General features: G+C 35.9%; 1 protein-coding gene across 2 annotated transcripts; it reads right to left on the bottom strand.

The window, feature by feature from the left end:
• Window positions 1–27,584, bottom strand: RUFY1_1 (RUN and FYVE domain-containing protein 1). 2 transcript variants are annotated; one of them, XM_051211171.1, is made up of 11 exons: window positions 27,395–27,584; window positions 24,943–25,788; window positions 19,138–19,398; window positions 18,020–18,093; window positions 14,780–14,854; window positions 13,564–13,732; window positions 11,674–11,820; window positions 8,258–8,355; window positions 6,473–6,689; window positions 3,981–4,202; window positions 1–1,005 (listed from the first exon to the last, which is right to left on the bottom strand). In XM_051211171.1, the coding sequence occupies exons 2-11, from the start codon at window positions 25,447–25,449 to the stop codon at window positions 868–870; spliced, it is 1,908 nt and encodes a 635-aa protein (XP_051071209.1). In that variant the 5' UTR covers window positions 25,450–25,788; window positions 27,395–27,584; the 3' UTR covers window positions 1–867. The 2 variants fall into 2 exon arrangements, with proteins under 2 accessions (XP_051071209.1, XP_051071208.1); XM_051211170.1 differs by having other exon boundaries at window positions 1–6,435.
• Window positions 27,585–27,947: the final 363 nt, after the last annotated feature.

Below are 27,947 nucleotides of genomic sequence, written 5' to 3'. Positions count from 1 at the left end.
GTCTGTACACGATCTATCCTTACGGAATCCTGCCTGTTGGTCACGAAGTTGGGCGTCTACGCAGTCCTTCATCCTGTTTAACAATACCCTGTTGAAGACTTTTCACGGTATTGAGAGAAGAGTGATGCCCCTGCAGTTATCACACTTGCTGAGATCGCCTTTCTTCGGTATTTTGATCAGGAGTCCTTCTTTCCAGTCTTTTGGTACTTGTTCCTCATCCCAAATCTTATTGAAGAGGATGTGGAGTATCCTTGCAGTTGCCGCTACGTCTGCTTTTAGTGCCCCTGCTGGAATGTTGTCCGGTCCTGCTACTATCAACCTATACAAAGACAATTGACGTGTGAATGATCTGGTGAGAAACCCTTCAGTTTTAGAAGTGTTTGAGGGAGCGTCTTGGAATTGAAACTTAAATTATCATACTACAAAAGAAAACGGACCTGACCACCATTAATTTGTTCCAAATATGGTGCTAGAGGAAAAACTATAGTCGAGAATTATTTCACGTCAAAATAGAATGAATGGTGAAATGACGAAGGCGGGTTAATAGACTACTGAAGCATAGGAGCAATAAAAAATAACTACGATTTCATCTATTTGAAAGAATTAAAAAATTCATAGAAGTGAGCTATACGACAATACATACATTAGTGAAATTACATTTAAAAATCAAGAAATAAATGTGTTAAAAGAAATATTGATGATGGAACCAGAAACGAAAATGCGACAGAACATAATGAACATAAATGTCATTAGTTTAATGTATCACATTAGCTTATTATGCTCAGACCTGAAAAAGTATGTTTTTCAATTATTTATCCGAAAAGTGTGTTGTTACGACTGTTGCAAAAGAAAACCATTTATTATGGTTTATTTAGCATTATAGCGATGTAAAAGTAATCCATGGCATGTATCACAGACACGTACAGGTTTGGCAGAACTTGGTAAAGCCATTTTTCTGGATGAACATTCGTGACAAAATATCAGGCCGCAATTTCGACAGTGGTGCTAGGAAAATAGAAAATGGAACTAATTAAATCCTGAAATGCAATTTTAGAAGGGATAAGAGAGAGGAGAGCAAGAATCGTTTGATATTACTAAGCCATATTAAGAGCACGATGCGAAAAAATTATGACAGAAATCAGATAATCAAAACTAAACCAGTGGGGAGAACAAATTGTAACTTTCTCACGTGGTAGCCAGTTAACTGAATAGATCGCTTTTTGCTAACAACACGAATTCTCAGTGTGTTATACACTAGGAGTATAAATGGTGTGTTTTGATAGATATACCATTTCACTTTATTAGTCATGATTTTTCGGTTATTTATAAACGTTGACTAGATCTTTCGTCAGAAAACAAGGTATATGAATCATTTATCTTTAGCGATTTAGTAGTGAACATTTTAATGTTATTTATTTGTAAATCTACGTTGGAACAATAAACTTGTTATCATGTTGAACTTTATTCGAGTCTATTTGAGATTTATTATCCCATAGGTGGGTTATAATGTTTGGAAGACATTGAGAAAATACAAATGGTAGATTGACACCTTGTAATTCATATAATAGAAAAACGATAAAGTTATTTCATGATAGTTGATAACAGATACTATCCGAGTTAGATCTGATTGTACATTACATTATCTTCGTGTTGAACAATATGTACAGTGGATAATTAAACTGTATTTTCTGAAAATAAAAGGTAGTCAAAAACTGGAAAATATAAGGCGAGAATCGGAAAAACATATTCTTTAGTTATATGATAAAAAGGTCAGATTTTCCAAGTCGTCCAAACCATTTACGATGGAATCAATGAAGATATTTAGAAGTATGGGACTCCTCAGAACTACGTATTCATGGTCGCGCACGTGGGATTGCAGATGCGCACCGCTGAGGAGTCCCATACTAGGACGAAACAGCCATCGAGTGTTTCCAGGTTTTCAGAGGTGGTCTAACATTGGTTCATTCATGATCTCAATCAAAATTCAACAACCTTCACAACCCGATACTGAAATTTAGAAGTGAATCTAACCGATTCTAGTGACCAAATAATTAAATCCAGTCAATAAAATTTATGATACATGATCTGTTGTTAGGAATCATAGGTCACTAGTGTTTTATTTAATGTCATGTCTACGCCAACTAGACAATACATCGAAAGCAGCATTGTCAACATCAACAAGGAATTATTACAAAGTGTAAACTCAACAGGTTTAATGTTTAAATTGGACACAAAAATCATAAACTCAAACCTGGTTTAATCTACCTTAAAAATCATATATAAATAATATATTTGTAAAATCCCAATGAGTAGAAAATTACATTATCTGACGTTTCGTGACTTAGTGTAAGTCACTTCTTCAGAGAATAAATAACCAAAGTAAAATTAATCCAAGTTTAAATAGTACAACGGAACAATAAGAATAATATTTGATCAATCAAAAACAGGTCCGAACAAGTTAATGTCATGTCATTTCTGTCTAGGTGATTCATAAGTGATATGTATGTAGATTTGTGTGTATGTATGTGTACATTGTTTAAGAATGAAAAATTGTGTGACCTTTATGATGAGAAAGGATAGATTCGAACCCAGGACCTATTGGCTTCGCGCACGAGCACTTAACCATTATACCACTGAGCCGGCATCCAGTGGTGTTAATGTCTAACTTCAACCAATCCACGAAGTTGCGCCACCGTACACCATTGTCTTCAGTGAGTTCCTATCTCACAACAGACCTGGTTGAACTCCACTGGTAACTACTTCTCACTAGAACTCCGCTGGATGACGGCTCAGTGGCCTAATGGTTAAGTGCTCGCGCGCGAAGCCAGCAGGTCCTGGGTTCGAATCCCGCGGGGGGCGGGTTCGTGGATGCGCACTGCTGAGGAGTCCCATACTAGGACGAAACGGCCGTCCAGTGCTTCTAGGTTTTCCATGGTGGTCTAGCTTCAATTGGCTCATGATTTCAACTTGTGAGAAAGGATAGAGTTCAATTTGTAATATGGTAGTGTGAATTGTAAATATGATCAGACTGAATGGCTAGGATAGATGGTCCAAGTAGGATGTATGGTGAGGCCTTCCTTTCTATTGAGAGAAGTAGGATTAAGCATTATATGGAACGCTTCAGCTACCCTCCTTTCTTTGTAGTTGGAAAAGCCTTTTTGCAATATTTTGATGTTTTTAAAATCAATTTGGTGGTCGTTGAAAATGGCATGAACTGTTATCGCCGATTTAATCTGAAGTTGATCCAATTCTACAGGATTGTTAGGAGGTTTCTTTGTGTACCTAATATGTTCTTTGGCTCTAGTCAAGATTTCGCGGGATGACTCTCCAATATAGAAGGCATCACAATCGATACAACCTAATTTGTAGATGCGGTTCTATGTGGACAAGAACCGGATTTTTTCTTTTAGGCGAACTAAAGTATTTCGTAGTGTGTTCGTTGTTTTGTAATATACTTTAATTCTGTGTTGTTTCAAGATTCTTTGAAGTTCTTCTGTTGTGCCATGACGGTATGGTAGAACTGCAGTACCAATCCATAGCATTTCATTCGAATCATTATTATAACGTACTAAACTGTCTTGTTTTAATATACTGCTGATAATCTTCATAGGAGAATTATTAAATTGTAAGATGCTAAATACATTCTTTTGTTTGTCTTCCTCTGATGTGATGATCTTGTTAGCTCTCCTAAAAAGATTTAATGCTAGCGAGATCTTAGCATTAAAAGGATGTGCTGAATGAAAGTCAATATAACGATTTGAGTGCGTAGGTTTTCGGTAAATGGATAGGTTCAGAATTCCATTTGGATTTCTTTTTACTAAGCAATCCAAGAATGATAACTCATCATCGTTATGATTTGTACCGTAAATCAGTATGTAACTATCCTATCATTGGTCCCACAACAAGAAGAGATATTCGAAATAATTGTTTCTTACGAATAAATGGGAATTCTAATTATTATACATACAGAAACAACATACCCGACGACGACTAACATTGAACAGACTCTGACAAAGAAAACAGTTTGGATTTTCAGAATCATTTGCCCATTGAGCATCACTGAATGCACTATGTGACTCACGCAAACTTTCAGCTTCAAGCTTACTCGAATTCACAACCGCAGCCATTTCGGATAAACTATACTCCTGTTCTTCACACAGTTTACGCCAGACTTTAAGTTGTTTGTCTAACTCCTCAACTTCCTAGAAAGCAAAAATTAATGAACGATCATATGATGTAATGCTGTAAAATAACTTTGACCACAGTTATCAGTGAAAAATAATGAACTTCACAGTAAAAAGTAGAAAGCGAAAACTAATATTTCGAAAATCGACATAAAACTGAAATATCCATGTTGTGATTATTAATTGGAGTGACCGTAGCAATAAAATGAACCGGTCTATAAGTAATAGAACTGAAATAGTAAAGAAACTAAAATCTAACATCTCGCGAAAATTCTACATCGAATGAATATTCTTTTCACAGGTTGAAATCATGAGTCGATTGAAGCTAGACCACCATGGAAAACCTGGAAGCACTGGACAGCCGTTTCGTCCTAGTATGGGACTCCTCAGCAGTGCGCATCTACGACCCCGCACCACGCGGGATCTGTTGTGAGATAACAACTCACTGAAGACAATGGTGTACGGTGGCGCAACTTCGTGGATTGGTTGAAGTTAGACATTAACACCGTCGGATGCCGTCTCAGTGGTCTAGTGACTAAGTGCTCGCGCGCGAAGCCAGCAGGTCCTGGGTTCGAATCCCGTGTGGGGCGGGTTCGTGGATGCGCACTGCTGAGGAGTCCCATACTAGGACGAAACGGCCATCCAATGCTTCCAGGTTTTCTGTGGTGGTCTAGCTTCAATTGACTCATGATTCCAACCTGTGAAATTTCTAAAACTCTCCACAAAACCCATTCTGAGAATATCCTTTTGTTTGATCTTTAAATACAGACTTTCTGTGTCAGCAAAGTAAAGAATATTGTGGTTTGAAAAGAAAATTGACTTAAGCCATCATTTAGGTGACAGTACATAATACCATAGGAGGGTGGAACATGAAAACAAATTAAAATAGATTTTTAATCAATTAAGACGAAACTAGATGCAAAGTAAATTAAATTAACCTCCCAAATTATCTATACACTGAGAGGTTATGTGTCAAACTACTGAGATCACACAGTTCATCTATCTTCAAATTTTAACATTCTTCCAAGTAAATTGAAAAATATCTAAAGGTCTTGGTAAAAACACAAATACTACTTATGAAAAGAAATGTACGATAAATAAATTCGAAAAAAATGAAAGCACTGAGACAAATATTATAATAGTTCTTAAAACTGGATGTCTTCACTTAACGAGACACTGTCAGTAAAAAAGCTTTGCAGATAAGATTAAACTTGAAGATAAAGCCCGATGAGTTGACTTAACAAGCTGACTGAATAAATCTCTAAATTACCATAAAGCTTTTGGGAAGACCACTGATAAAGGATGAATTTTTGAGACTGATATTGATAATTTATTGTCATTACATACAGATCTCTCATTTGAAAAACATTGATAGATTAGAAGCCATCAAAATCTGTACGTAGGAAGAGAAAGAAACAACTAGTGTGCAGAAGGAAAACAAAATCTACAATGAATAATGAATGATAAGAACCACTACTGTTCTTTGAGAAAAAAAAAGTAAATCAAGCAAATCCTCAATTTGCTAATATTGGAAAACAACCCTAGTAGTTACGAAGGTTCTCTTAATTAAACCAAGGATATATGATCAAAGATGTCTTCAAGGAACTACTGGCATTTCATTGAAAAACAGAGTGAGTAATGTTGAAGTTACACAAAAGGTACTACGTAAAGGTAACAAACAGGTTGATGAGACTGTAAATTTTCGTATGCTGCCCATGACTAAGCACCACTTACCTCGATTTGTAATGTTAACTGGTGTAGGAGTAAGCTGGAAGAAATGTAGGAGTAGCTAAACTAAAACATGACATTATCCATAATCGTTTGTCTGGACCCTGTTGGCAGGTCCAAAATGCCTGGTTAGGGTTTACCCGGTAACTGGAATTAGTGGCTGGAGACTTTGAATGACTCAGAATCGATCACTTCCATTCCTTAGTTATTTAACGTGTTAACTTCATCTCCTTGTGCTAAAGTAGTGTAGCAACTTAATCAAACGCACATTTGAGCCAGGATCTAAGCTGAATACGGGTGACTTTATGGCATGAAAGGTCCACAATCCATCAAGCTTCAAACTATAACTTCATGCACATCAATTTTAGAAGAAAGTAATATACTTGTTTAGAACACAAAAGCAAAAAAAGTAAACAAACCGCATGTTTTTAGTGAAGTTTTCTCCTGACATTAGCATAACTTACACAATGAATGATCACCAAAAATCATCACTGAAGTAGGATTTATTGAATAGAAATAATGACTGTAATATTAAAATGTATACAATTAATTAATCTTACTAATTTACACAAAACTAGCTGGTCAGAAGCCATCTTTGAATTATTCAACTCGATTGTTTGCTCATTCAATTCAGTTTTTAATCTTTCGATCTGACTAGCTTGATTTTCAATCACTTTTAACTGCTCAACAGATTTTGTGTCTGCGTTTGACAACTCTTCGCGTAGTTTATATAAATCTCGTTCCTGTGAAACCTTTTCATTAGTAAGCTTAGCTATTCTAAGTGTAAACAAAAAGGGGAAAACTATTAAATAAAAAACGGAATATATATATATATATATATATATATATATATATATATATATATATATATATTAGTTATTAGGATTGCATAATATTTATTACTTAAGCCTTCATAAATACACTACTGTTTCGTCTGTTAATCATAGAGAACGTAGAAATAGACATAAATTTGCATTGGTTTAAGTAGTAACATTACGCATCATCAGTGTAAGGAAAATAAGATTTAAGGTGAAAGAGTTGAAATTGTGTTCTCGATGGAGTCAGTGAAATAAGATAGGAAATATATTTCGAAAAAAAAACAACAAAACGATAAGTAAGAAACATAAGTCGATGTTAGAACTCACAATTTATGGGAAAAATAATAAACGAATCTGCACTTACTGTAATCAATTTTGCATTATGTCAATCCTTAAACTAACGCGACTTATCTACCAACTACAGGATTAAGCGGTCAGCTTCGAGGTACAGTGTTTGCGTGAGTTTCTGATAGTATACAATTGTCGCAAACCAAAGTAGTTATTGCGAGGTTTGCATTTCAGAACTAGTGGTTAAAAGTTACTAGCTGTAACCAATAAATCATCATGTCTCATATCGCTTAACAAAGTCAACAGTAGATTAAAACCATTAAATGAGCCTAAAACAGTACGCTTAGTTTCCTCATACAGCTCAAACCGTCAGTTCATGACTTTATGGATGAAACAGCTGTATAATATTTCTTCGTACTCAGAGTTTTTCCAGATATTAACAAAAATTATAATCCAGGAAGCTTCAATTAGACTCAATTATGAGACCATGCGAATTGAAGGATAAGCTGAACATTTGAGTTGAGTATTATGAAAGAAAAGATGTCCAGTTTCTTATATCCTAATGGTGTTTCAGTTATCCAAGTTATCGGAGTTTAAATTAGAGTCAAATATAGTTTGGGAAACTAAAAATTTTGCTCACTAAGTAAGCGATAATTTGTGTACATTTAAATCACATATTGCAAGAGACTAATACATACTATCTGATTGCCCAAAAGTTATGCAAATGAAATATGATTCAAACATGTAAACATACTTGTTCAATTCCTAATCTATTGAATCCTAAATTCATACATAAATCCGGTATAAACAGACAATATATGCAGAAAGCAAATGTTGATCAACAACTGAGTGAACTGAATCTCAAAAACATAAAGGAAAAAGTGACAACAAAAATGCGTAGGATTAGAGAAAAAGACTTCATACACTCACAACCAGAAATTAGATGTTTACAAAAGTGCACCATAGTGTTTTAATAAAAATCAAACAGATGATTAATCAAGCTTATACATACATATTTCTTAACGGTAATTATCTTCATGAAACTCTGGTTTTAAAGAACCAGTTGTGTTTCTCATCCATCGAAATTTACTTTGGGTGAATCTATAATGACAAACCAGGGTAACATAACAATAAAAAACTAATACTTAATATAATTTTATTAACAAAACAATAGCTTGCTTTGAGTCCAGTAATTCATGGACAAAGGTTTAATAAAACAGATTTGTTATCCATATTTACCTCTCGTTCATCTGTTCAATCATATTTGTCATTCCTTTACACTTAGCTTCTAATTGTTTAATTATAGTTTGTTTATGTTCAAGTGACGACTGGGAATCCTGAAACAATTAATTATAGAAAAAAAGAAATAAAGTACATTTAGATTGCGAGTTCGTGAAACTGAACATGTTAAAAATGATGGTAGTAATAATATATAAACTCACGAACATTATAGGATGAAGTGAACTCATCTTACTGGATTCACTACACATTTATAACACGTATAGTTTTTAAGAAATTTTGTTTTAGAAACCAGTCCAATGGTCAAATGGTTATACATTGGATTAAATATAGTTACACAACACATGGATCTACAGACATTTATTAATATGCAATGATAAGCTTATGAATTTTCGGTTTAATATTCTAAATGAAAAATAACCTAACGAGTGACTTGTTTGCCTCTCTTTCACAAAATATGAGTATTTAGATAACAAAATGTATACTTTGAAAATAAATAGATAGTAACATTTATATACCACGACAGTGTTTTAAAACAATCATATTCCTGTACAAAATAAATGTCGGAGAATGAGTCCAAATTACTACAGTCCATAAAAATGGGCTTTCATAACCTAATAGTTTTATTAACTTTCAAATAGTCGATTTTTTGGTTGAAGGTCTGTACTGTTTAAACTATTTCAGGTTGCTAACGGGTCGAAATTCGGAATGTTGCCACCAAATACGGAATCTGGATCAGCATTTCTGAAACTACGTGTATTACTTAAACTGACCTCCAACGTTCCCACCTGAATGCAGACCAGATAACACATACGTTTGGTTATTTGTTTACAAAGTCGTGATGTCGACATCTGCTGCATCTTCGGGGCAGGTGTTCAAAACTCTAGCGAAGTAATATGAGTGATGACATGGTCGCTTTAGACTCCTTGAACAAAGTGTACTCCGGTATTGCCTGTCTTAAAAAGATGTAGATGACAGGTTTGTCGACATCTTGAAGGCTCTGTACACAGATAACTGAGATAAAGTGAAGACATACAACCACCTCTCACCATTTTTCCATTCCGGTAGCGGAGTAAGGTAAGCTTATCCAATCTCAGTATTCCTCCTCAGCTTTGCCACTGACAGGATTCCGGAAGCAGCTCTGATGGTAGTAAACATGTAGATCTGTTACCTGGAGCAAGGCTTTTTGATTTCCAGTATCTGGATGATATCGTCTTACTGTATGGGGATAACTAACATTCAGTGGAAACACCACGTTAGTAGTGAGGAGGTTGGACAGTGTGTGTTCGAGCACAGTGACGACGACTGACTTGGTGTCACTGCCTAGAGACACCAGCTACGGTGGCTCAAATGAGTGCCACGAACGTCATCAGAGCGACCTCAACATCTTGATCTGTTTACTGACGTTGGGATTGGTCAGAAAAAGAGGGTAGTCAGTTTATGACATGAAACTGTGAGATGAAAGAAAGCTTCATGGGCATATCACCTGCTGGTCCATAACGACTACCTTAGTTGGGCTCTCAGAGATAGCACAACTCAACGAATTTTGACGTTATCAGAGATGGCTCATAATAGGAACCATTGGAGGAAAGGAAACTCTCTTAACTGAGAGAATCCTTTCAGGTTGTTATCTAATTGAACTGATTCTTTCATTATGTACCAGTTTTGTTCATTTATTTTCACATAATTATTTTTTGGACTAGATTCACTTTTCATCATTTATCTCTTCGAGAATTCATTCACTTGTTTGTATGGTGAACAATTATTTTGATGCCCAGTTGTCGCAGTATTTATGTATTCAGATGAGTGACTCAATCAATAAAATAAGTAATGATGCGATTATAGAATTGTTAAAAATGTGTCATATTTACTAAATAACATATGGTAACACTTATTATTATTTATTTCAACACATAAATATTGGTACAAGAGGGCACCAAATATATATGCGCCACACCATATTTGTGTGTGTGTGGGCTGTGATACTGTCCGGGTGCCCGGACCGAAGCAGGTGGTTTCCCTGGGAGGCCACACCCCGAGCCTTTGACCTAAAGGTCTAACCCACAAGGCAGTGGAGCATTGTGAGGAGATGCAGTCCCATGGTAGCCGGTGACCAAAAATTGGTCCATACGCGATTTGTTCTCGCAAGATACTAGGGCCCATATGCACCATTGGTTTGAGATCCGGTTAAAGCGCCGAACATTCGCTTTTTGTTCTCTCATCTTCGTAAACAACACCCCCGCCACGAGAAGGCAGTGATCAGGACTTCCCTGGCAGAGGCTGTATACGCGTGGCCGTGTGAGAGCATTTTGAGAGGGGGGCGGGCCCACCCCGCTCTCGGCCATACCAGGGCATTTGGGGGCATGGAGCCTCCGGGTGGTAAGACTACGGGCAAAAAAACTGATGAAGCAACACGCGATTTAAAATAATGGAACAAGTTAAGGAATAATTGACATTACCGTCAGAATCAAGAAGATGTGGTAATGATGGCGTTTTGTGAAAATCCACAGTTGAATTATAGTCGTAATTCTAATTCACGTAAAATAAGAATCCAGACAAATTACTTACTGAGTAGTGACTTGATTCTTTAAAGTCGTGTATTCTGAGATTCTACTAGGTTAAGAAATCCCAGAGACTAAAGAAATACATTTAATGCTAAGCGATTAACGATATTTAACACCAGTGTATATGCATATCCGGGTGTTAGCGGGACATAGATTTGATTAAAGCATACTCAATGCACGATTGCGTTGCTGCACGCTGATTGGCTAATTCTTATCCAATCACTGCTAACCAATACTTGGAGAACACTACAATCTCCTAACGTAAAAACCATAAATATACTAACTTTTTTTCGATTGTGCTTCTTACTTCCATCCAACCTTGTTATTTGGAATATAATCTTTTCCTGTACAACCGTGTTCTGATTTAGGGGACTTGTCGAGTGAATCGATGTCCGAGAATACTAAGCAATAGGAATAGCTGGGTTATAACCGTAAGAGAGGATTATAACAACTCTACAATCTTCTCATGTAAGAACTATAAGTATACTAACGTTTTTTTAGTTGTGCTTCTTACTTCCATCCAACCTTGTTATTTGGAATATAGTCCCTTTCCTGTTCAACCGTGTTATAATTTGAGGACTTGTCGAGTGAACCGGTGTCCAAGAACACTAAGCAATAGGAATAGCTGGAGTGCGATAAGAGAGAATTATAACACCAGAGAACATCGTGTTACCTGTAGAGCTACAACACTTGGTTGTTCAATTTTGAATTCAAAAAATATAATCCAGATGGTATTCACAAAAGAGTAAGATCTGTGAACAAATCTATGACTTCCTTTCAACGATTTTTTCATAATATCATTCAAAGAAAAAGTTAGACTCTACTGTGCAGAAAATAAAGCAAACCACTTACGAATAAATATCGAGTTAACTGATTACATCTTTTATTTGATTCATCTAAATGACTTCGAATCGATTCAACAAGTTCAGCATTTTCTTCATTTGTCTTTTGGCAATTTTTTAATTCAGACTCTAATTGATTTATGCGACTCACTGCTTCCTAGATAATTGAAATACACAATAAGTGGATGGGGAATTAAATAACAGAGCATTTATTATTACAAAATTAAAGTACTTCTAACTGCTGGACTATAATCTTGCAGTAAACTTAAATGTAGTTTTCAGAAAAACTCATTAAATTTGAACTGGACTGCTATACATGTTTTATTTTAGGAGTCGTATTTAGTCATACACTCATAAACCCTGATGAGTTGGATTTAGAACTTCTACCATAAACCCATATATCGTAAAGGATTTATCCCACTTAATTTACTTTACACCAATTCAGACATACAGAAGAAGGAAACTTAAAATTATCTTATTGTTAACGAAATATTTCCTAATTCCAATACAGCGAAATGGAGGAGAGGATGATAAAGAAACACAAAACAAGCACCCATCTACTAACAGAACAGAAGGAAAAGCGACACTGGATCTCAATAGATGTGGGTATAAATCCGGCCAAGAAAAGAGAGGAACTTCGGACTGAAAAATTACAAAGGAGGTCAGGCAACTTTTAAACACACAACGTCACTAAGATCATCTTTCCTAGCCGAAAAAACCTCACTATATCAGCAACACCAGATATTTCAGAGTACCTAACTCATTTACCGACTAGAAATTTATACACTTGACTTCGAGTCACATTACATACGAGAGCTTATGAAAATATCCGGTTGTACATACTGAAGTACGTGGAGCAGGGTTCGGACATGTGCCTTAGTGGCTTAACTCCGGACACAACCAGTGGCCGATGATAGTTGTCTGTTTAAGTCAAATGATATGTGTGAAGTGCCTAAATAATGAAATGATATCGCAAATTGTTCAGTTAGCAGGAAATTTGACCAAATAATTTTCTACAGCTTAGCAGAATGGTTTATTAACAAAATCATCAGTATCATTTTCGAAACATTTGTCCGATATAAAGTGATAAACTAAAATTACAAACGTTTTTTTCGTATAAAGAGTCGATTCATTAAATAGGAAGTTAAACAGATATTTTAATTGAGTGACTAAAGATGCGTAACAAACAATCCAAATGTTATAGAAAGCTGTTTAGATTAGATTTTTTATCCGACCACTACTGAATCCTTATACTAGTAGTAAATCTTCTAGCACCCATTTGAATATTCTGTACAGCTAGAATGTACGTATAAGTCATGGAATTGAAAAACATTTTTACCACCCACACATTTTTTTCATCAGTGACGAAAAAACTAAAACAGAAGCTTAGTAGGACTAAGTATTAAAAATGTTCCATGAAACAAAACTAGTAAATAACATTTTGGGAGACTTGGAACAAAGTGATAAAACGAAGTTTTTAAACAGATCGGGGTGTACAGAAGTGAAGTATAGTCAGTCTATAATAAGTCAATTCAAAATTAACTGGTGGATATGTATGATATGTACTGAGTAATCGTAAGCTATTAAGAAGATTAAATTTGGCATTAAGTGGTGGTTACATTGTACCCTAATATCGGTGCTAAATGTCCGTTTGTTTTAAACTGGCAAGATTGTAGTTAAGACATAGTAAGAAGTTAATTTAACAGTGATTTACTTTTAAACATTCTTTAATATAAGTATAGGGTTGTGGAAATTGTTGAGTTCCATTTAAATTATAAACCGATCAATGTTAGACCACCTGGAAATTCCAGGTTTTTTTATAGTGGTCTAACATTGATCGGTGCATGATTTCAGTGAAGTTCTTTCATACAATTTATACAAATAAAGCATTGACATTTACCATATTTTCTGAATGCATGTTATTTAAACCAACTTGGTCCTTTTTCAGTTGTGCTACGGTGATATACAAACTCCGATTTTCAAGTTTCATGGATTCCATCTGCTTAGAAAGGTGTGTAATTTCATTGTTTAGTCTTTGATTTATTGTATTTTCTCGATCGATTCGTTTCCTTAAAAAGGATTTGATGGACAAAATTTATTTGGTAAAACAAAAAAATTAACTGAATGGAAGTATTTATTTGGAAATGATCATCTCGGCAAAATATTATTCATAAGTATGCTCAGTGATTCATCTGCTCCAATTGTTTATTTCAAAAATGTGAATAAACGTTTTCTGGCACGGTTTGAGGGACAAGCTTATGTACAGTTTCAACTGAAGAATATCACCGCAACTAAACAAAACTGCATGTGCTTACTAGTGACTGGATTCAAGATAGATTTCCTGGAGTTCTAGTGAGAAGCCGTGACCAGTGGAGTCCAGTCCGTGTCGGGTAGAGACAGGTATCTACCTCAAACAATGGATGAATGCTTGCGCAAGATCATGGATAGATTGAAGTTAGACATTAATACCATTGGATGACGGCTCAATGGTCGAGAGGTTAAGCGTTTGCTCTCGAGTCCCACATGAGGGATCGTGGGTGTTCACTGCTGAGAAGACCCGGATAAGGACAAAATGGCCGTCTAGTGCTTCCAGGTTTTTAATGGTGGTCTAGCTTACACCGACTCATGAATTCAAGTAATAAAAATTCAACATACGTGACAGGAAATATCTCAAACAAGGAATATACGCAAAATAAACAATAGAAAGGACTATGTTTGAAAAGAACATTTTTAGTACAATCTTAGATAACAGTTAGAATGAAAGCCTTTCAGAACTGATTAGAAATTTATTACACTTGCACTCATTCCTAGTTTCCAAAGGAATTCACACCAAACACTGAAATCAGCAGAGACCGGTGAAAGTTAGTTTGTAAAGCCAAACAAGAGAATGAAGAAGTGTAAAACATTCCGTTTTAAAGGCCTTTATGAATAAATTCTGTTCTTTGAACGGACCAATTTGCAAGGACCCTCAAAGTGATATACACAAACTGTAAAGTTCTACATTGACAATAAACCAGTGATTGACACTTATGTGCTTGGACCAATGAAACACGTTTGTGAATTCATAAACAATGAAAGCAATAAATGCTGCTACAAATTAAAATACCGAAACTTACTTCAGTACGTTGCATAAATCTTCTAAAAAATTCTTCTGGTCGATTGAAGATGATAAATCTGCTGGACGACATAAACTAAAATGAAAAATTCCTTCTCAGTATTTATCGCTCGAGTAATAAATAATATATCCACAAAAATGTATCACAACGGTTTTACAAATAGCCAACACTTAATCCTTATTAGATGTTATAGTCGATTAAAAATTAGTGGAAAATAATGTATCTGACTTGATGATGTAATTATGTAATCAGTACAGAAGTCAGTTGAGGATTTTAGTAATAATTATTAAGGGCTGAGTAAGAGAATGCTCAATGTAAAAGACATGTTAATAAGACAGTAACCTGTTCGGAGTTTGTTTCAAACAACGTTATGTTGGAGCAGACTGATTGGTCTATTTCTAACTCGAGAATATTTTTGTGTGAAATTTATATGTACACTGACATTTTGTAACCTAAATTATTGTTTTGTTTGAAATATATTTGTGCTTTAACCAAGATGTGTTTTGATGTAGAAACCAGTCAGATAAAGTCGATTGTCCCAATGCACTAGGTGGAATAAGGAGACTTAACAAGACTAATCAGTGAAATTTTGTAGTTTCAATACATGATTTGTTTGCCTATTTATTTATAGTGATATATATGTATTTCTGATATATGTAATGAGTTTTCCTACACAATATTTCTACATGTATACAAATTACAAATTCCAAACTTCACTGATACAGTCTAATCCTAGATTGTAAAAGGATTTACAAATTGATTTTACCATTTTATGAACATTTTCTTTCTGAGATAGCTTGAAAATTTAGGTTATAACTAACATTCCCTCCGTCGACTGGTCATTGCAGAGAGAATAATAAAATTTACGAATAGAATTAGGGTTTACTTCTTCAAAACAAATTAAATATGTATATTTTGTGTGATTATAGTTAAAAACATTCTGAAAACAGACATTACAAAGACGATCGATAAGAATAAGCAAATCATTCTGTTTTTATAGTAATTCAGTGAAACAGAGGGTCGTTGTCTTAATCTTATAGTTGTTAGTAAATTACAAATCCAGATGAGAACTGTGAGATAATTGGACAGTTCGAATCTACAAACTCTCCAGAATATATAATAGTTACAGTTAGTTGTTTAGAATGAAGTAATTCATTTCAGTTAAAAGCAGTTAGTCCGTTTTATAAATTTCTATAGAGTAATCAGAAGACGGAGCTATTTTAATCAACTCCGTCTCATTGCTTTATCGTCATTTCAATTTACCTATTGGAGGGTAACTAAATATAAGTAATCCGAATTTAATATTAGTTACCTAGTTATTTACCACCAAACTATCTTACGCATTTTATATATTTGTGTAATGTAGTGATTAATTATGCCGAAAGTGCCAGAATTTTACATATTAATAAATGACAAAACGAAAAATCTATGCATTGTTTATGATTGAGGACAAATTTGGATGATTTAGATTTCATCTGTACATCTGAGATCATGGAGTAGTTTTAAATGCACACAGAACAATACCTAAAGTAGTAATGAAAATATCAAACGTTCTACCCAAATTTTCTGTGAAATTGAGACATGATGAGTAGTTAAGTCTCGTAACTCAATTGATATAACAGAGAAATGGATTACCTAGAGGTCGCTTATCTAATTCCTGCTGCAATCCAGATATTTCTTCAACTTTGATGGTTACCTCTGTATACAAAACTCAGCGTATGATTTCAGACAATCTAAACTTAAATTCAGAAGCATAACTACGTAGTCCACGCTACACAATCCTGATCAAAATACTTATTTGTAAATATGGTCAGTGCTTTTACCAACTGAAGACTTACAAATGATGTAGATATACTAAATTAGTACACTCAGAAATCGTATCTAAAACATCCTGTGTTATAATTCTCTCTTATTACAACACAGCTATTCCTGTTGCTTAGTATTCTTGGACACCGATTCACTCGACAAGTCCTCAAATTATAACACGGTTGAACAGGAAAGGGACTATATTCCAAATAACAAGGTTGGATGGAAGTAAGAAGCACAACTAAAAAAACGTTAGTATACTTATAGTTCTTACATGAGAAGATTGTAGAGTTGTTATAATCCTCTCTTACGGTTATAACCCAGCTATTCCTATTGCTTAGTATTCTCGGACATCGATTCACTCGACAAGTCCCCTAAATCAGAACACGGTTGTACAGGAAAAGATTATATTCCAAATAACAAGGTTAGATGGAAGTAAGAAGCAAGTAAGTGCAATAGGGAAAACGTTAGTATACTTATAGTTTTTCACATGAGATTTCTAGTGTTCACTAAGTATTGGCTAACGCTGATTGGATAAGAATTAGCCAATCAGCGTGCACCAAAGCAATCGTGCATTGAGCATGCTTTAGCCAGATCTATGTCCCATTAACATCCTGTTACTAACCATTTTATTTACTGACAAAGATGTTTTATCTATTTCACTAAAGAACAACTTGAAAGTTATAACTGGACTTCAAATGGTTTGGATTACCGTGTTTTCCGTGTTTTAACTGAAATTTGTTCAGTCTCTTTTCGACGTACGTGTATCCTGTGCGAATCGCCTCGATAGAGCCATTGACAAAAGTTAATATAAAATAAATCAATTTTGCGAGGGTATATCCAGCTGATGAGACATAAATAAGAAAAGTGGGTCCTATATTACACTGTTAGTCATATTCTATTTATTTTATATTAACATCAAAGTTATAATTTGTAATCATAATGCAACCAATAAAACTTTCGTATGTTGAATATAAGAACAATAACTTTTCAGAGGAACCAAGGACTCACACTTTCTTAACCATCAAAATTACTATATCTGTAGAGATTGTAGTAGTATCGCAACTAAAAATTGACCGCATAATACCCCACGTTAGTCTTGAGATCTTGTGAATGACGCCTAATTCACCTTGAAGGGTGAGTAATTTAGACGATAAGAGAATATCACTTAGTTTAAATATTACCACCTCAAGTATTACGTGTATCAATCCATGGATTTGTAGAATAAACATATCTTTCCTAAACAACAAATCCTGTTGCTACTCTCCATTTGACGTTTATTTCACAGACACGTCACACTATCCTCATGCATGATAAAGTTGACTGTCTTAACAAACAACAGAAACGACGTTTTACTGATAACTAATTATACATACATAAAATACCCCTGAACATGTCAAAGCAAACACAGCCAAACTTCATCCAGAAACTTACTTTACTTTTGAATATAACTTTTCAAGTCTATTCAAGTTAGCCTGTAAATATATGTGGTACGGTACTACGTGTAACTGAAAATAAAAAGGGAATCGTTCAATAAGGAAACACACAAAAGGGTACTGTTAGAAAAAGCTCACATCAATAAAGGACAGGATTAATAAGGGTGATTCGAGCACGAGAGAGCATTAAAATAGAGATACGCAAATTCAAATTATGTGCTACTCCGTGTAAATAGTCAGGCATGGGTCTGTTTTTTTTCATAATCCCCAACAGCCAGTCTAATGCATGATCCTGCTCACTTGTACTTTATGTTTTATCACATGTTCTATTTCCAATGCGTTAGGCTGTTACTTTTTGTAGCATCAATAGATTCCCATATGCCAGGATGAGAGGCATCGGTGAGTTGTCCACAGTTCCTGTGGCACTCTTCATTTTAGCAAAATCTACAGAACAATTCGGGAAAATGGATTGCTGCGACCTTCTTATTTTCCCGTCATCCAACTCAGATGTTTTTTTAAAATAATTCGTTAACGATTTAATTTCTTTATTATTATCTGAGCAGAGCGATGGTCCCATTAGACTGTCAAACAGAGTTGCACGCTCCTTTGCTCGTGGCTTTATAGGAGTAAATCAAACAAACTCCTAACTGCAACCAACCAATTAAGTATAGACAACTAACCAATGTAGAACAATTCAAACTTATAAAAGCCTTTTGGAAATAAGTGGAAGACTGTTGAACAGAACAATTAAAGCATAAGATAGTCTGAACATCCAAAAAACTCAAAACTGTTCAACAGGTAGTTTATTCAAACTGTGAATATTTTTAATCAGTCTCTGAAATAAACCCCAAGGACTCAATTCTTAAAAATTTAACTAGTAAGCCAATGGAGCAGTATTAAAAATTTCCGCAATGATGGAATTTGAATGGCTCACAATAACAACAAAAGGTATTTATCTTCACTCAACACATGTAGCATTTATGCCGATGATCCGAGTAACTGAACACAAACTATTTAGAAAGGTGCAAAATCACAATTTTCCGATATTCGCTGTTACTTTTAAATTTATATATAGAAATGGATATTAAAAAACTTTTTAAACATTAAAAGACAAACCGGTTTATCCATGTAAGACAGATTATCTTTCAGTATGAAGCAAAAGTCTATAGACTTCAAAGTTGCTAACAAACCGGTTACGACAACTCCTTCGTTATTTAAAAGCAAAGCACCGGAGTGATAAAATGTAGCAAATGTACTGGAATTTTGTGTTACAGGAATTGCGTTGCTTTCACAGACTTTTGGAGAACTCTCAAAACTCCCATTTGAATTGGAAGAATCGATGGAATCTATTATGACTTGAAAAAACTCTCCTAGTTGCTATAAGAAATAAAAATGAAATTCCAATAAAACTACTGGATAACCACATAAAAGCAACTTAGGTTTTGTAAAGGATAAGTCGAGGACTTTTTTGGCGCTAGCGAATTAGACTTTTGTATTGGAGTTACCAGCTGGAAAATTTATTACCGCAATATCTACAGATTGATAACGAGGATGTGAGGAGTAGCTAATGACTCGGATTTCTGTCTGTATTTATCAGGTCCTTTTTACAGTCAAAATACCAGGATATCTAGGACTAAAGTGTCTAATATTTCACTTACCTCATCATGCATACTAGCTTGTAGTAATATAAATGGATTGCCCATAAAGCAAGAAAGTTAAATAAACGTTTGCGAAATTAGTTAGGAACCCTGCAACAAACATGGTTGAAGTATGCTCTGATTACACCAAGAGAAGATTTGTCAAAGGCAACATTGAGGTCTTGTGTATCGGGTACAAAAAAAGCTGAACGATGAAACTACAAAAGCATTAAATGGTATTCCGTATTGGCAACCGTATTTAAAAATTTAGGGTGTATCTTACAAACTAACTAGTCAAAGTCGTATCCCTTTTTCGGTGATTAGTCATAACTAGCGTACTACGTGGTATGAGTGTGAATCAATTCAAGCTGCTACGGTAATGGTAAGATATATATATATATATATAGGAAATATACTTCGAAAGAAACGAATAAAATCATGGGAATATATCACTGCTAACAGGTTTGTATCTCTAAAGCTTGACAGCACAGAGCCTCAATAAGAAACTGGACAAACAAAATTACTGCTTTTTTATTTTGAGCAATACGTAGGATACACCTAAGTTAGCTGGAAAACCCTGATTCCAAACCAATGGCCCACATTGGTTCAGAATCCTAGGACAGGAAATTTGCATTGCACTACACCCCACTATATTACCCTATTGTCTTGTAAATTGTAACTCAAAATTTTGACGACTGTCATCCGGAGAAGAGTATCTGTTTAACTTTGGTTACCCAGGTAGTATCCCGAACCAGACGAAACCATGATGATGATTACTAATGAAGAAAATGTTCATGTTAGCTCACACTATCCACACAACACTTGTTTACTTATCTGAATAAATAATTACTGAGATAAAGAGGTATCAAAATAGTAATACACTGTACAAAAAAGGGAGAGGATTCTTGAAGAGATAGACGAAGAGAGAATCAGATCAAGAAAACGATTAAATGAGCCAAAATAAATCACCCTTCATTGTCCCTGAAAGATAGCTAACATTTAGTGGCAGCACCATGTTAGTAATGAGGAGGTTCAGCAGTGTGTGTTCGGGCACAGTGACGACGACCGACTTGGTGTCACTGTTTTTTATTTGAACACAAACAGTTACAAGAGGGCATCAAATACGTATACGCTATACAGTTATCATTGATTTGTGTGAGGGCTGTGATACTGCCCGCGTGTCCAAATTGTAACACCTCGCCTTATCCCACGGATATCCGTCTCCGGTGGTAAGGTCCCAACAAGTACGGAGGTGACACGAAAACTCCTCACAAAAAGGTCGTGTGTGACCGGCCTCAAGCAGTTGTCCATTGGGCACTGCGGCCACACTTTCAGGTCAAAAAGACCACCTCTAACCCAACTTCCGTTTCAGGTACCTCTAGATAACCCTTCCAGGGTATGGGCAACCGAGAAGTGATAACCGCTCCCGTACCTCTACCATTTAAGATCACTGTATTCATAATCAATTTCCCTCTTCAATTCCTATTATTCCTCCTATATCGACTTTCAACTCTAAAGTTCCTCATCAAGTGTCACCTTGGCCAACGATTATGGTGCGCGAAACACTCTCAAGTCTACTGAAACTTCTCTCCAAACTACACATTGGAGCCATCAAAGTACTCACTCTATGTCAAATCGACCAGCAGGTCCCCTTTACTAAAACCCTAGAATCTCGTACCATTGATGTATGCTGTGTCTCTAAAACACGCATACAGGATCCCAGTGTGGTTATTAACTTGACATCACCTCGCCAAAATGTGGAGCCGACACACGTCGTTGCATTTTCGTCGTTTTCGCCTACGCTCCCACTGACTGCAGCCCGGATGATGTGAAAGATGAATTTTACAGAAAGCTAGACGTTCAAACATAGTACTCGTAGCAGGTGACTTTAATGCTCAGATAGGTAGTTTAAACCAAACAGAAAGGCATTTAGGTGGATATTTTAGTATTCCGGCACAACGAACAGATAATGGTGACCGTCTGCTGCAACTTTGCTCAGGCAATCGTTTATTTTTAACAAGCGCGAATTTTAAGCATAAGGAGAGACATCGTCTAACATGGCGACCCCCTACACCAAACCAACGATGGACTCAAATAGACCATATTGCCATCAGTCATCGTTGGAGAGGGTCGGTAGAAGATTGTCGCTCATTCTGGAGTACCTGCTTGGACTCCGACCACGCCCTAATACGGGCACGCATCTGCTTGCGCCTCACTGGACGCAAAAAAGCCACATTAAAAAGACCCACTAGGACTGAGTTGAGTAACGAGAAAACCAAAAGTAGGTTCCAGGAACAACTGAGTTCACAATTAGGTAGTTCTGAAGACGAGGCTGACCCAGATGTTGCTTGGAAAGCCATACAAGCAGCTGTGGAAACAGCAGTGACATCTATTAGCGACTTAAACCACAGAGTTACAAAGAACCAGTGGATTTCCTCAAGGTCTGTTTTACCGATGGATTCTCGTAAACTCATCCCATCAGGCTCTGAACACGATGAAGAGCGAAAACAAATTAGATCTAGGTTAAGCAAAAGTCTAAGGAACGATCGTGATCAGTGGTGGGCAACGAAAGCAAACGAGATGGAAAAGGCGGCGGCTATAGGGAACACAAAACAGCCTTTCGGGCTAATGGAAGAAACAGGAAATGAGACAATCTCGTAAAAAGACGGCAATTCCATCTACTCTCATCTCAGACGTTCGAAACGATGGGTGGAACACTTCAAGGAGCAGTTCAGTTGGCCTTCAGCTACTCTACAACTACCCATCATTCCCAAACAGCTTGAATGGATCACTGAAGTGGGTCCCCCAACTCTAGTTTAAGCTTAAAAAGCTATAGCTAATCTGAAACGAGGAAAAAAACTGGTCCAGATGGACTGGCTCCAGAGGTCTTTAAGGATGGTAGTCCAAGTTTAGCGATTAGATTGACTAATATTTTAACTAGGATCTAGTAGTTGGATGTAATCCCATCTGATTGGTTGCAATCACTGATTATCCCAATATACATAGGAAAGGGTCAAAATCATCCTGTGATATCCATAGAGGGATTAGTTTAACTAATATAATATCTAAAATACTAGCCTCGATAATTATCAGACGCCTAACTAAGACTCGTGAACTGCAAACACGAGAGAATCAAGCTGGCTTCAGACCTGGTCGTGGCTGCTTCGACCACATATTCACCATTCGTCAGGTTCTAAAACATAGGCATACTTATAGGCGTCCGACAATGGTGGTCTTTCTTGACTTAAAAGCAGCATGTGACTCGGTAGACCATGAGATTCTGTGGCAGTGTCTGTCATTGAAAGGCATACCTCAGAAGTACATAAACCTTGTGAAGGCTCTTTACTCGAACACTACCAGTCGAGTCAGAGCTTATGGCGAACTGTCATCTGCTTTTGCAACCTCAAGTGGTGTCCGTCAAGGCTGTCCACTTTCTCCATTTTTGTTTAACTTAATCATAGATCTACTGATGGAAATAACTTTCTCGTCTACTGAATTCTCGGGTATTGATCTTCTTCCAGGAGGTCCACTTATCGACTTAGAATACGCAGATGATATAGTCCTGTTTGGTGAAGACGCTGATAAAATGCAGAGTCTTTTGGTAGCACTAAGTAACAATGCCAGAATGTCTGGAATGCGCTTCTCTCCCTCTAAATGCAAGTTTTTGCTTCAGGACTGGTCTGCGTCAACACCTGAACTAAGGATAGGGAGTTAAGTAGTCGAACGCGTTGACAACTTCACTTATCTTGGAAGTCTGATCAGCCCTAATGGGTTGGTGTCTGACGAAATCTCAGCACGGATTCGAAAAGCTCGCTTGGCTTTTGCCAAATAATTACATCACCACCTATGACGAAGGCGAGATATCCGTCTATCAATTAAGGGACGAGTATACTGCGCGGCAGTTCGTTATGTTCTACTTTACGGCTGCGAAACGTGGCCATCAAAGGTAGAGGATACCCGAAAGTCACTAGTATTTGATCACAGATGTTTTAGAAATATAGCTGGCATCTGCTGGAATCACCGGGTTAAGTAATAGTGAGGTTCGATGCAAGGTATTAGGGAATGATGGTAAACCAGTTGATGAGATTGTAAATCTAGATCGACTGAGACGGTTGGGCCACGTGTTACGTATGCCTGAACACCAATTACCACGACGTACAATGCTGACTAGTGTTGGGGATGGTTGGAAGGAAGTTAGGGGCGGCCAAACCAAAACGTGGCATCAGTGCTTGAAGACACTAACGTTTAGTCCGAGCCATGTTGGTGGATGCAGACTACTTGGTTGGGGTCCGCGTGACTATCGTAACCAATGGTTGGAGACTCTTGGTGACATGGCTCAGAATCGATCACAATGGCATCTGTGTATTCACTCTCTGTCTTCCCTTAAACTATGAGATTAAAATCGCTTCATATCTTTCGTTCTACCAACTAATTCTTTCTTCCTGTACTATATCCTTATAATGAATCTTCCTTCGATATATTACTACCATTGAAGTGACTCCTATGAATTTGGTGTTCACCTTGTGCTAATGAGGTGTGGCAACTTGGGTCGATGCATATATGTGCCTGGTCCTACGTTGTAGGTGACTCACTGATTCTCTTAACTGAGAGAATCGTTTCAGGCTGTTATCTAACTGAACAGTTTCTCCTATTATATACTACTGTTTACTTATTATTATTCTTTAATGTTTTTGACTTAACTCTCGTTCCTTATTTTATTTTTAGGAAGTCACAGTTTCTTGTTTATGTGATACGTACTTACTCTCGAGTTCATTTTTGCCATTTTGTTTTGAAGGAATAAATATCAGTAAAGGTACGCTATAAGCATTCAGAAAGATTAATAATGGTTATAAAAGACAAAATAAGGAGAACTATACCAATATATCAAACAGGAAGCTGAAAAGAATTTGAAAACGTACACAACTTTGGACTAGAAATTTCGGAATTGACGATGAATCGAACTTTGCAAAATTACCTACCAGAAGCGCTAGGAGTGAAGTATTTCACAAGTCTTCATAACCTGTAAGCAAACTTATTGACTGATACACCGTAATTATTATTTTACAGTAATAAACGAAGAATATGAAAACTTTTGTAAGGCTCTGCTGCAGATGAGACCTAACGTAATACCCAAAGTCTTATACACATGAAAACTCAAACTTGAGAAAAAATAACCGATGCTACTCTTTCAGAATAAGATTGTCATATAAAATAAGTTCAGGGGAAGCAAATCCGACTTGATAACATACTACATTTAAAACAGATCGAAAACTGCGGGAAATACCTTTCTCATTAAAGCGTGCCTTAACCAAACGCGAGAGCGACCTAGTCCAGTCCGTATTTCGGTCATCGTAGCAACAGTTTTACTTATAGAATCTGTGGTCTTTGACAATTTTTCTGCTTCTAATAATACGGGCCAAGGATTTGGATGTGACGAATTTTTCATAAAAATATTTGCAGCGGAAACGGCATGATTACGTGCTCTTCGGACGACAGTTGTCGCATCCTTCATTAATCCTTTCGATGAAGTTCTTTCATTGTTGTCGTCAAAAGAGTCAGGCATTGTGTAATCTCGACGTAAACCATGACAGAGACAGTGCTCAACAACAGAAAGCAACCGCCAGACAATATTTAGAACCTCTTCACAATGAACAGTCCTAGATTCACCCCAGAAAATGTTTTCATCAAGAGAAACCTGATGTTGATCAAATGTAAGCTGAATTAGATCGTGTACAACAAGTTTGACGATAGCCAAGAGATTCGAGCGCTCATTCTCCATTTTCAAAAGCATTGAAACAACTAAAAGTGAATGTTTACTTGAAATAATCTAGTCATGACGACCAAAAACGTTCATAAGTATAAACCATGAATTTTGAAGGGCTTCACTTGTATTATGATGTAGAAATTTACTAAATGTGTTCAATATTTATCGATATTACGCTCATATTAGATCGATTTCCGTGAAATGATTGGATAAATTTTGGATTGCCGAGTGTCATCATAATCACCAAATCAAAAGCTTCATAATTGTACCAGTTATTTATTCTTAAACCTTTATTTCGTGATATATTTCCATTTTATTGTTTTCGTTCAAAATGGCTCACTATACAAAGTATATAGGATAATTTACCTATATCAAAAATAAGTAATCAGTAAAACATCAAACAAAACCTTAAAAAATTTTAGGTTTCTTTCAAACATCTCTCACTACTTAGAATATAAACCCAAGAGAAGAGGCCCATCATCTACGTTAGAATCGGAGAAAGAACACGTAAACAGTTATACACGCGTCCCTGAATTTACAAAACTCTTAAATATAGAAGTCCAAGTGACTTTGTTTTAAATTTCAGTCGCAGATGGGTAACGATATGGAGATATTAACACATAACACCCTTTAATACCCACTTGTTTACTAACTTGGACAATCTACCTGCATCATTTGATTACTGATGATTAGCTACGTATTTGTCATGTTACAAATCACGTACAACTGCGACCAAGTCTCTGATTGTGTGCACTAGATCTTGAACTATACTTGCCATTTGAGGTAAAGTCTAAACCTCCAACTCACTGGTTGCAAAGTTTCTACCAACTACTGTGATATGCAGATCAAAAACTTTGCATTCAGACCACGAAATTTCTTGCCAAGTTTAAATTTATTACGATTCAGACTCATTTGCTAACCACTAAGTTTCAGAGCGAGCTTGAATGGATGGTAAACAAATTTTGGTGTAATTTTAAGTCTTAAAGATGCTAAAAGTTAAAATAATATTCCACAACTTCCAAAGGGGTTCTTTATGAAATTTAAGATTATTTAACATTCAGTGGTAAACCAGCCTTTTCGAGTTATTAAAACAACTAGAATCGATAGTTGGAGTGCATGAATCAGAGTACTGAGGAAATCTTAAAATTCAGAAGGGGTGTTCAGAATGCGACAAACGTAGAGTGACAAATAGTAACAGCCAAAATTATGGGTAAAATATTATCAGCAGCACCAACAGAAATAAGTAATTCTCATAATCTAACAGATGTACATATATCATAAGCACCTCATCTCCTATTCTAAAACCGCCTAATTTTCTTTTTTTGGTGCTGAATAACCGAAATGTACAAATTACTTATTATGGTTAATTACTTTCTAAAAGCGGACTTCTTTCCATATTGTCTACTTTTTATGGAGAATGTAACCTTACCAAAAAGAGCCGAAGAGCTAGGAAGTTGTGTAATATTTACCAACCCTAATGTGGCAAATATATGACTTAAAAATAGCTTTAAAAAGGTTGAGTTTATTTTTATTGGTATTTCTGATGGTTGGTACAGTGTCAGCTTACATTAATGTATGTTCACTCAGTTATATGTCCTTCAAAGAACAGATAACTGAGGTTAGATCTAGCTTTGGTTTACTAGTTCATCCGTTCAATTAATTCAGACACACCAATAATTACGAGGTAATTCACTGACATGCCTCAAGAGAGCCCACCCATTTGAAGCTATGGCTATAGAATAAACAGTAGCTATACTATACTATACTGTACTATACTATATTATATTATACTATATATATATATATGTATATATATATATATATATATATATATAATATGTATTACATATGTGGTAACTATATAGCTACTGTTTATTCTAAGCCGTTGATAACGTCTGCCGGAATACGAGTATTAATTGAACAGCTGAGTGAAAATGAGATTCAGTAGCGTAGAAGTTATTTAACAACTTACACAATCATATCAAATTACCAACTGTCGCATACATCAGGCTTCGATGATTGGTTGCAAAGTAGTCTTTCGAATTACCTCTGAAAAACTCTAATACGACCTTTCAAATGGTTCCAACGGTTGTGGAAGTACTAGAACTAGCTTATGATTATCAATATTCCGTGTCTAACAGTAGTGGACCACCGATACGGATGACAAGGCGTATCGACAACCTCACAAATGTATCTTTGATCTCATTCATTCATGAAATCTGATATGGCTGGATTAATATCCTTTAATTATAGAGGTGTTACTAACAAAAGCGTTGTCAATTTCTGAATATCTGTAGCATCTTTAGTGATGAGTTCGATTTGACATGATACACCAAACGATAAACTGTGATTCCGTTCCTTGTCATATCATTAGATATCAGATTCCATTTTTATTTTCACATATCGTGATATGTTTCTTTCCTCGATTTTTTGCCTACTTATTTGTTTTACCCTAACTATGACGGAACAACCACTTAATATATTAGAGAATAAGACTCTTATGCCACATAACTTTCAACTCACAC

This window comes from Schistosoma haematobium, chromosome ZW (genome assembly GCF_000699445.3).
Source record: "Schistosoma haematobium chromosome ZW, whole genome shotgun sequence".
Lineage (NCBI taxonomy): Eukaryota > Metazoa > Platyhelminthes > Trematoda > Strigeidida > Schistosomatidae > Schistosoma > Schistosoma haematobium.
The sequence above is the reverse complement of the archived record's forward strand: the minus strand, read 5'-3'. Positions and strand labels throughout refer to the sequence as shown.